The sequence below is a fragment of the Empidonax traillii genome, unplaced genomic scaffold, assembly GCF_003031625.1.
Source record: "Empidonax traillii isolate 1590-97213 ecotype Southwest subspecies unplaced genomic scaffold, ASM303162v1 scaffold232:size1090087, whole genome shotgun sequence".
Classification (NCBI taxonomy): domain Eukaryota; kingdom Metazoa; phylum Chordata; class Aves; order Passeriformes; family Tyrannidae; genus Empidonax; species Empidonax traillii.
In genome coordinates this window covers 584896-596158 of record NW_020955425.1, presented here as the reverse complement: position 1 = coordinate 596158, position 11263 = coordinate 584896, and the positions used below count along the sequence as shown (strand labels likewise).

The 11263-nt window shown below is 37.2% G+C and overlaps 1 protein-coding gene across 5 annotated transcripts in view; it reads right to left on the bottom strand.

The window, feature by feature from the left end:
• The window catches only part of RNASEH2B (ribonuclease H2 subunit B), a 43782-nt gene that overhangs the window by 10194 nt on the left and 22325 nt on the right, over positions 1-11263 (bottom strand). For all 5 annotated transcript variants that reach the window (XM_027888149.1, XM_027888144.1, XM_027888146.1 and 2 more), the window contains 4 exons: positions 7671-7735; positions 6351-6456; positions 3230-3308; positions 2403-2445 (listed from right to left, as the gene is read on the bottom strand). In XM_027888149.1, coding sequence (XP_027743950.1) covers positions 2403-2445; positions 3230-3308; positions 6351-6456; positions 7671-7735 — 293 coding nt within the window. The remainder of the gene's footprint in view (positions 1-2402; positions 2446-3229; positions 3309-6350; positions 6457-7670; positions 7736-11263) is intronic.

The following is an 11263-nucleotide window of genomic DNA, read 5'->3' as shown; positions in this document are numbered from 1 at the left end:
AAAAAAAAAGAAAAGAAAAGAAAAGAAAAGAAAAGAAAAGAAAAGAAAAGAAAAGAAAAGGAAAAGAAAAGGAGAGTTAAAAGAGAGTTGCTTTAGGGGTCAGGTAATACTGGGATTAAGTGAGAGCTGCCAAAAAGTCAAGCTGAGTTAGACCTTGGAAAGGAAATTAAAACAAACAGTACAAGGTTGTTTAGCCACAGAGGCATAAGGGGAATTAAAAGAGAAGAAGTGAAGCTGCTATGCTGTAAGAATTGGATAGATATTAAAGTTAATCTATGAGTGGACCCAAAATGGAAGAAATCCTTTGACTCAGTAAATCATTTTCAATAAAGATTAGGAGGTTAAACACAGGGGCAGAAAAGAGAATAGAAATCACTCTATTCAAGACAGAAGTAAAACTAAATATGCTGACCCTGTTGGGAGACTACCTTAGAAATCACAAGACCTGGCAAACTCAGGCAAAATCTGGCAAATGTTCTTTCAGGTAGGGACCATACTGTTGCAGAATAGCCAAAGACCCATCTATACGTAAGAAGAGGGAAAATGTGAGAGTAGGCCTCAGGAGAACAGAGGGAGGAAGAAGAAAGAATAAGTAAAGATAGAGAGTAAATGAACCACAGAATCATAGAATAGTTTGGGTTGGAAGGGACCTTAAAGATCATCTAGTTCCAACCTCCTCTGATGTGGGCAGGGACACTTTTGACTAGACAAGGTTACTCAGAGCCTGATCCAGCCTGGCCTTGAACACTGCCAGGGATGGGGAATTCACAATCCCTCTGTGCAACCTGTTCCAGTGCCTCACCACTCTCACAGTAAAGAATTTTTTCCTAATATCTAATTTAAACCTACCCTCTTTCAGCTTGGAGCCATTCCTCCTTGTGCTATCATTACATGCCCTTGTGAAAAGTCCCTCTCCAGCTCTCTTGTAGCCATCTTTAGGTAGTGAAAGGTCTCCCCGGAGCCTTCTCTTCTACAGGCTGAACAACCGCAGCCTGTCTCAGCCTGAAAACTAAACATAGGTAATGCCTACTGACTTATTTTTATTTTCTCAAACATAGCACGCTTTCTGGTGACAAGAGGACTTGACATGGTGCCACTTAAGCAACTGAAATTATAGAAAATAAATACTGCATAAGAATGTTAAGGTAGGTAAGAAAGTGTGTAAAAGGGAAATAAAGGAAAGTAATGCAGAAAGGAATGTCACTGAATCAGGTGGAGATTACTAGTGGACTGCCATGAACAGTACCTATTCAAAATGTTCATTAATTGGTAATTAAGATAACAGAATGCTAACGTTTGCTGAATGTACACCACTGAGTAGCTTTATGAATACCTAAAGAGCTTTTAACACTGAAGGAAAAGCCTGGGAACCTTCAAGACTGGAAACATTAAAAACAGACTAAAAGTACAGAAGAAGTAAAACGTCATGTAAACAGCAGCTAATTGCATGAATTTCTTGTAAATCTGAATGCTGATCAAGTGAAAACTGCAGCGGAGTAAAAAACAACTGTCTTAACTGTTCACAGCATGACTGAGAGCTATCTGGTACACAACACATTGAGGCAAACAGGATTCTAATCTGTAATGGGACAATGTACTTCTAGTTAAGACAAGAAGGGAAGAATGCCATCATACCGTATGGAGGTTTTACCAGAAATAATTATATATTATTCTGGTCACCTGTTTTGAAACAATTGAATTAATCTTGGAATAGGTGTAAAGAAATGTTTCTGCAACGATGAGGGAATGGAGAACCCATCTTACACAACCAGGTTGGCTTCACCAAATGAAAACATGTTAGGGAGGGAAAAGAGCCATTTCAATTTTAAAAAAACAATGATAAAGTTAGCACAAAAGCATAGGGGAATAAATTGGCCATGAATAAATTCAAGGTGGAATTTACAGAAAGGTTTTGGAGTTTCAGAGGAATGAGGTTATAGAACACTTTTCCAAGCGAAGTAATGGAAATAAAAAATCCTAGTGAGACTTACAGTGAAGAATGGTCAGTGTATGAGAGATTATCCAATATGGTTGTCTGGGAATCCATGACCGAGGAGGTCCCTTTCAGGGTCCTCATAAATTATATATGAAAGAAAACCTATGAGGTCATATTGTCCCTTCAACCTCAATAAAACTATAATCAGCAAAACACTTACGAAAAGACTGCTGACCAAAACCAGAAAATATGTCTCTCTCTTTCCCTCCCCGTTTTTAAAGAGGAAAACCAAGCAAATTATTCCTTATAAAAAAATATGAGTTACCTGGTAAATTTTTTGTGTTGTTTTAGACTGGCTTTCACAAGGCCAACTTATTTATTGTATTGTACCCAGTGTTTGGCCTGGCCTAGTTTTAACAATAATTCAGAGAAATTACCTTACAACACAATCTTAATGTTCTCCTACCTTCAGTGGTGGCTCTGCTGCTGGGCTTCTGAGTTCTGGGAGCCTGCAGAACAAAAGATTTTAAGTTAATGCTTTATAAATTAAGACAGATGTATTGCACAACCTGAAGTCTGTAATTCCTTCCTCACAAAGGCTACCTTGGCTATCAGCTGCTAACACGTGGCAAGCCCTTGCAAAAAAGCAGCTCATGGACTCTGTGTTTCTGACATATGGCACTGTTCAGATGTGGGGCTTCAAGCTGCAAATTGCACACTTTTCCATGGGTCACCATAATAGAACTGAACTGAGGAGTAGGTGCAGGGTCCCAGCGATGCTCCAAGCAAAGGCTCCTTACGGCAGGGAACACCAGGATGAGGATGCTGGCTCACCTTCCAGATTTAAATATAAATTAACATAGGTTAGATACGTGAAGTCAAACCCCAGCAGCACTGAATTAATAGGGAAAAGGAAAGAGTACTGGACATAAGGACTCTATTCCTGGTTCTGTGCTCGTGCTTGACCATTGTGGACAAACTGCTCTAACTCTTTCAATTTGATTCCTGCTTGCTTTAGAATAGGATACATTACTCAGGGTTTCATGATGCAACTATGATAACAGACATATCCAACTTAAATATTACATCTCTCTCCCAGCCCATGGTCCTTAACATCATAGGAAAAACAGAAGGGCACAATCCACATTTGAAAAATCACAAAGCGTGGCAATAAAATCTCATTGTGTCATTCACTGAAACCTTGATGAACAAATCTCAGTATTCACGAGAAATCACCTAAAGGACATTAACGCGTGCCATATAAAACTGTCAGCTAGCTGGAACAATACTTACCCTAAGTACTTTAACAATTCCTTACTCAGATCTTCAGGAATATATTCCGATATTAACCCATGGGCATATCGTACATAGTCTTCAGGAACAGGGTAGGGAATAGAAAGGAGAAGAAAAAGAACATTCATGTTACATAGGTTGCTTTAGCCTTGTTGCATGTGCTACCACGAAGCATAAGGTTGAATTATTAGTAAGAGGCTTCTAATGGATACACTTGATGCTTCTCTGTGTTGAGTAGTTTATGTTATATGACACTTGCAGGTTTATTTAAAAAGTAAAGACTTACTACACTCACTTTGTCAGCACATGTTATTAATATCTGCTGTATGTACTTCACAAAAGCCGTTCAATTTCTGAGAATACTAGATAGCCTGTATTCGAAGAAATTAAATTTTAAAAACCTGCAAAAGTAAAAAGCTGACTCAACAGAACATGCAATCATTAATTTTAAAGCATCTGGATCTTACAATTATTTGGCAAGGGCTTCAGTACTAAAGAACATTTTCTGGCTTCAACTGAAAACAATTAGATGAGACAATGAGTCTATTTCAAAGTCTTGTACTTAATTTTCAGTACTTTATAGAAAATGCCAAGGCCTATCTAAACATCACTGGCAAGACAGGATAATTATCCGTGGAAATATGAACTACTAGAAGCTGTTTTCAGTACAGGGCACTCCTGCTATAAATGTTTTTCTGAGAGACTTGGAAAAAAAGTGACCCTTTTATAACATGAAGTCCTAAACCAGACCCTTTCCGGTCACGTTCTACACAAGCACTTACTGATCATGGGCTGGATTTTTTAAACTTGCTGCTGTTGAGGCTGCTAGGGAGTAACTGCACCCATGCACAGAAAGCATTCGCCAGACAGACATAAAGTTAAAATCTCGCCTCTCAATTCCAACTACAACAGGCCAGCTTTATCTGCCCATATGCTTACACACTTAAAGAGCTCAGAGTGGCAAAGAACTATTTCTTTAGTGCCAGAGATAAGTTTCCCCTTTTTTCCCTTTTTTTTTTTTCTTTTTTAAATCTAAAAAGCCCAAAGGAAACTGGCATTGAAACAGAAACCATTAACAAACTGACACCAGCATACACACTTCAACCATATTGACAATAAATTTCTAGTATTGCCTATCTGCACTTCTTCTTCCTCCACTGCCTAAATTCATCAAGGATTTGTCACTTTCTAAGCCCACTTTAGGGTCAGGAGAGAACAAGAAATAATTCTAACCCAAGATAATTTCACCTCAGAACTTAATATGTCCAACTTGCTACTTAAAACTATTCCTATCATTTCATTCTTTGCATTATGACACTGAATAGTGAGTCCAAGTCAACTGCCATTATTTTGTATGAAATACAAAGTCCTCTTTGCATTTCTGCTTTGAAGCAGACTTCTCTGAGTTCCTTTACCAATTTAAAAATACCACTGTTTCTCTTCTAGTGAGTTTGCACTCTCACCCTTGTCTAGCTTTCTTATTAACCTTCTCTCAAACATCAGGAATATCTGCACACCTCCATTCTTGTCTTCTAAATGAAATATTCAGGTCTCATATGTTAAACCTCTTCTATTTCCCTATTTGCACTCATTATATCCTCCCATACTTTTGCCCTACAACATCTGTAGATGCTAACTACATATACTATCTATTTATAAGGTACTGAAATTTCATAACACCCCTATGAAAGCAATTCCTTTCAGAAGTAAATTGCACTGTCACAGTAGTGAAAGGATTGGACAAGAAAATTTGTCTTACTAGAAATAAGTGTTGAGTAATGTCCATTTGACTTCCTGTCATTCACCTTGCCACATACAGTGGTACTACCTCCAAAACTCACCTACTTTAAATCCCAGCACTCCTTATTTCAATGCTGCTCTCTTAAATATCAAAAAAAAAAAAGGCTTTTAAAAAGGCTATCACATCCATGTCACTGTAAGTAAGGAGTAAGGTGGAAAAACCACTGTAGATGAACTATTTAATCACAAATTTCTGAGAAAAAGTATTTAAACATCATCAAGATGGTTACTGCCAGGACACTTTTCCCTTTCTTCAAAAAAATTGGGTTGGGGAAAAGGATGAAAAGTTACTGTAAAGTTAAAGTCACAAGTTTTGCAGCTTTGCCTCTTTTTAAAAAACATATATTACAATCTCTGTTCTATAAAACTGTCTAGTTGCCTCTTAAATCTCTTTTATGTTGTTTCCTTTGATATCATTACTTGGTACCTCATTTTCCACTTTGTCAGCAAGCTGCTTTGTTTCTCCTTAATTTTCAGCAGCATGAAGACTTCTGAAAGTCTTTGTAATAAGAAACAATTTGCTTTTGTTCATCTTGCTCTAAACTTTTCTTAGAAATTTTCATTAACATTCAAAGAATTTATTTTGAGTCTGTTTTCAGGTTGCTCTCCAGAACTTCACATCCCGGTAACATTCAGGACATTGCCCTCCCCAGAAAAAAGGTGACTAGAAGCAAACAGGATCACACCAAACTTTTTGGTAACTGGACTGTCAATTTCAGGGCAATTTAATACACATATTATTAAAGCTATGCCCTTAATAATTACATATTTGTGCATTCTGTATATTTGTCACAAAAAGTAATGTTTGCATCAGGAGCTTTTTATCTGTGACTATGGCTTTCCAAGATCCCTTCCCCTTTTTGAAGAATTCTATGAATGCTAACATGCCAATATTCTATGCATCCTAATAAAAACAGAATTAAAAAGAAGCATGTTCTAATACAGAGACACTTACTGGGTGGATACTCATACATATTATAAATATGTGTCCTATTGTCTAAGACAGTCTCAGTTCAGCAAAGCACTTCAGTATATATTTCACTGAGAAAAAATGTTTTCTTTTTGAACTATGGAGAAGTTAAGTGAACCCCAGCTGAGACCTACTGTTAATTACAATGCCATCTGATGAAGATACCAAAGAACTTGGAAAAGCCAAAGCAGACAGTCACAACATATATGGAATTTTCTCTACAAGGAATAAATGTACTGCAAAGGCCAATTTCAATACATTTTAGTTTCTAATCATGTGTTGTATCTCCACTTATGCAACTTCACAAAAATGGAATTAATTACAATTTAGTTTTAGGTTTAGTTTTCTTACCTTCTTCAGTATCTGTGGTCTGTTTACTGCTGATAAATGTACTTGCAAGTACTCTTTCACCTACTGATATATTGTTGCTTTTAAGTGCTTTCACTGTTTGATTAACCTATAGAAAACCAAAGAATGAAATGTCTGTATCAGAATTGTTATGCACATGTTAATGCAGTGACAAAGCTCTTGTAATTTTGTTTCAAGCATATAAAACACTCAAGTTATGGACTGTGGTGAAATTTAATATACATTTGTAATGACTAGCATATGAGTTCAAAAAAGCCCAAAGAAAATAGTATGTCTTTGAACATGTTGCCTTGGCAACACAGCACCAGTTTTGTAGCACCCTAAGATGAACTGAGCTACTCAGATACAACAGCCATGATTATACAGGTGAGAAATACACCTGCTCAGAGAATGCCTGAGCTCAGATGGATTGCAGTAGCAGTCCTGGTGGAAATCAAAGATTAAGGACTTTACTGAGCACTGCTATATTGGATGCAACAGAGGGATAACTGTCAGTAGAAGGTATTTTCAACAACACGAATGGGTACCTGTTGAAATGTAAATAGGCAGGTAATCATTGAAAAATAGGTATCCTTATGCTTTATCACTGCAGAAAATAGACCAGATTTTGTGCTTGTATTGACTAATTTAAATGACAAGGTTTCCCTACATCATGTGATGCATACCATCTTCTTCTACGAAGTGGTATCATCATATTAGGGGCACGTGTGTGTGAATAAAATGAAATTCACCTTCTTTATACCAAAACACAGACCCTATAAAGCTTAGCTTTAACACTATTTTATTTTTGGCATTCTGTACAGACCTCTTGAACAGCACAACTGGATCAGGATAACAGCAACCAAACAAGGACCACTCCGAACAACTCTGCCAAAACTTCGGGAAATACATTTGTAGCACAAAACCAAGGCATTTCAGTCCAGCTGCAAAGCATGGCAGAATTCAAAAGCTTTAACAATCAAAGCTCTTCTCCAGCCCATCTACATAGGGGATGAAGCAAAGGATGAAGCCCCTAACCTTATGCAAAGCCTAGAGCAACAGCTGGCAGCTTCTTCTGTCTCCCCACACTCCATGAATCCCTTTCATGGCCAGCCCCGTCAAAAAGAGAAATGTAACTAGCTTGTAATACCTCTAACACACAATCACATTCCCAAGCGTGACAATTTTACTGCAATGTCTGTCCTTCTTGGACAGGACACGTACCTTGAACTGAGGCACACCACATAGCTCAAATGCAGAAATGAACAAGCTAATAAATAAGCATGTGGATTTTAAACATAAAGCAAAAGAGAAACACAATACCTTTTTCTTTAACCACTTCAGTGTCTTCTCTTGGCTGTATTTATGGAATTTCTGACTGCCAATCTCTGAGAAAAAAACAAGTAAGGGGAAGAAAGTCATGTCTGGTTTGGATTGTATTTTCAATACATTTAAAATCTCGTAAGTTGTAGATACAGCATGAAAGTTAATTTGCGTCTTGGACATGTTTGATATCAGGGTAATAAGTTTCAAAAATATTGGAAACACAGAAAAATAAACAAAATAAGCTGATATATATCAGTCTGAACAATTTGAAAATTTTTTAATTAGGACCTAATCCAGAAAAGCACATATTTTATTTATTTATGTGTAATCTTGGGCTGCCTGAATTCACTGAGGCTCTTCTCAAGCCCTTGTAGTTTGCCAAACCTTCACTGCCCTATGTCATCAGCTTGGTCATTTTAACTACATAGTTCACAACACAAAATGTTGGTTCCCGACTGTGTTTTATTAAAAAAACCAAAACACAAACCAAACCAAAACGTATTATTTAAATCTTTAGTTACTGAATTCCAGCACCTAGTAAGAGGCTGGGACAGTGAGTTTATTACTGAAGACAAACCATTCACCCTTTCAATAAACACTTTTCCTATCAGTTCTCCCCTCTCATGTCACAGAGTTACTGAAACAGGAGTTTTACTTCTATACCCCCTTTTACCTAATTCAATACAATGTCAAAAGAAAATACCGAATTCAAAATAGTGAAACACACTCCTTGTGGGAGACAGTACGTGATTCACTCATGATTTATGGAGCAACACAAATTAACTCAGTGATATAAGAATTTCAGAAAGTGCTTCCCCTGTGATAACTAGGGGATAATGAACACTTGCTATTCACATGTGATCAGTTATCTGGAGACATGCGAGTTCACAATTCTGAGGCAAAACAGAGAAAATTACAAAGGCTCATGAAAATTTCAGCATAGAAAAATCAGTATTAATTCACAGAAAGCTACATTTGAGAAATGGAATGAGATGCCTAATAAGATTACAAAGGAGAATGTGGAACCCACTGTGTTTCAGTCTTTCCTTAACAGGTATTTCAGTCAGTTTTGATCTCCTGTGTACCATTCCCATAAATACCTACATCTGTTTCATGCCATTTACTGATACAGTGTCATATTCCAACACTCAGTTCATGAATTTCATTCTCCCCCTGCAAACAACAACATATTATTTATGATTCCTTCAGCATTTCCTTCTCTGGGGTTTATCTTGGCTCTTTCAAATTGCATACAAATAGTGAACTATTGTGTGCTCTTTCTGTATGCACGTTAGAGGGTATGGAGAGGTTGAGGAAAGCCGTTTACAAGATAAAGTTTAAATCTGTCTCAACAATTGCAGAATAGCAAAATCCAAAAATTCTTCAGAGCAAAAATGAAAAAAGCCACTAATATACACTTTGCTTCATGATAAGTTGCAGGTAAAGTAATTAGCTGTGATATCGCTGGCTGCAGCCTTTAGGACTTAGAAGCTTTTAAATGGCTCTGAAAGACAAGAGGCAGAAAATGCAGAAACCCTCTGGATGCTTGAACCAGTATCCAGCCTTTGCTTCTCAAAGGACTAACGTGGTTTGGGTTCAACCACAGTGACTACGATTCGTGGATTCCTCTCATATCAAAGTTCGAGGAAGGGACGTTCTCCGGGCACCATTCCCCAATCCATGCTGAAAAGTAATTCTAGTCCGGATTCCCAGGCAAACTCCCCCACAACAGCATGATTCAGAGTGACTCAGTTAGGGAAAGGAAACGTAGAACTGTGAAGCCATTTTCATTAAAACATGTGAAAAATAATTACACTGAACCCTTTAGAGATCACTTTGTTTGAAAATATTTTGTGTGCCTGACAGTTTTGACTATTAAACTCTAAAAACTGACAATATTTGAGACCTCTGAAGAATTAAAGTGAGTTATGAAAGTCACAAACTGCTGACAAAAGGATTCAATATTGGAACGTGGATTTAACATGTGATGCACATTTGATATTGGTGAGAGTTAGTGACTCTGTTTGATAATATGAGTATATATTGGAAAGCCTTTTGTTCCCTAATGTGTCTGGTGCCTATAAAACTGGTCTGAGACATCTGGAAAGATTGGGTCTGAGAAATACAGATGGAATATAAGTGGTTCTACAATTAAATAATATGTTCAGCGATCGGGTAATCGCTATGTAGACTTGGAAGTTTCCCTGATGTATTGTTGAGCAAACTGCCTAAAGCACATTTTAACATCCATTTTCTCAGTGTTTTCCATAACTCTGAAACTCATATGGCCCCTTTTTTCCTACCTTCTGGGAATACAAGCTTGGCAATATCATTTAGTTATTCTAATCAGGTAAGTTTTCTTGGCTCTTCATGTTAATCACATCAGACAAGATTACAGTGCAGCTTTTGCCTTGCAAAATGAAACAAAGAGTAACACTCTAGACCTGGAATTCATAATCCTTTCTTAAACCTTCTCTGCTTTCTATCCAGTGCAAACAACCTGCCTCACCTAGATTTAGTGAGCTGCAACACACCCTTTCCCCAACTACTAAAGCAGGTAACCCAGAATTTAATTTAGCTAAATGAATTTTCAGTGCCCTTCAACACCGAGGCCAGGGAAGGTGGATTTTCTGCTAATTCAGTAAGTGTAAACTGTGAGTGTTCTGGGATAAGAATTTATTAGACAGATGTTAAACATCTTATGATTTAATTAAGAGTGAAATAATTATGTTGTTAGGTTCTGTCAAGCAGAACAGAGCTGCAGAAGCCTCAACACAACAAATACATCTTGTCCTAACTCCTTAAACAAGAAAGGCTACAAAGTGGACAAGTCTTAAGAGCTAGAAAAGAGTACCGTAAGCCATAATATTGGTATTTTTTACAGGCAATAAAAGACATGAGAATATGAAACACGTAGAAGTGGATTAAACAGAAGGGTGATCTGTGCATGACAGGCAAGCAAGTGCCAATGGGTTTGTTGCCTAACAGTACTCCTGGTGTTCTAAAAAAAGAAAAATCCTAAGAACAAACCTCACTGTTACTTTGAACCCAACCCAAACCTGAACAATTAAAAAAGCACAGACATGCAGGTCCATGCAGAGGAACATCCAAAAAATCACATGAAGCTCATGTGTGCATGTGCGTACAGCTTCTATGTGCATACAATTTTTACCTCACATTTCAAAACAAAGCCCAAGAGGTGAGCATAACTTCTTTAACAGCTAATATCACTTGCTGGCAAAACAACACAAATGTGTAAGTGTACAGAATACATTACTGAAAATGAAAAAACCTAAGCTGTAAAGCATCTCCACTACTGTCTAACAAAATACAGTTTATCAGAGGATGCTCTGATGGATAACATCTGCAAATATAGTATCAGAATAGATACAAAAGTTAGATAAAGATAAAAGATATTGTTTATAGCAAATACTTTTTTTGTTTCGTTTTTATTTTGCCTTCAAGAAGGGAACATAAATATTTCCCAAAGGCTGTGCTGTTGTTTGGAGTAAGTGCCCCTTCAGAAAAATAATCCAAATGTTGCCTGTGTTTCTATGCAGGCTTAGGTTTGACAACCAAGAAGATCTGGC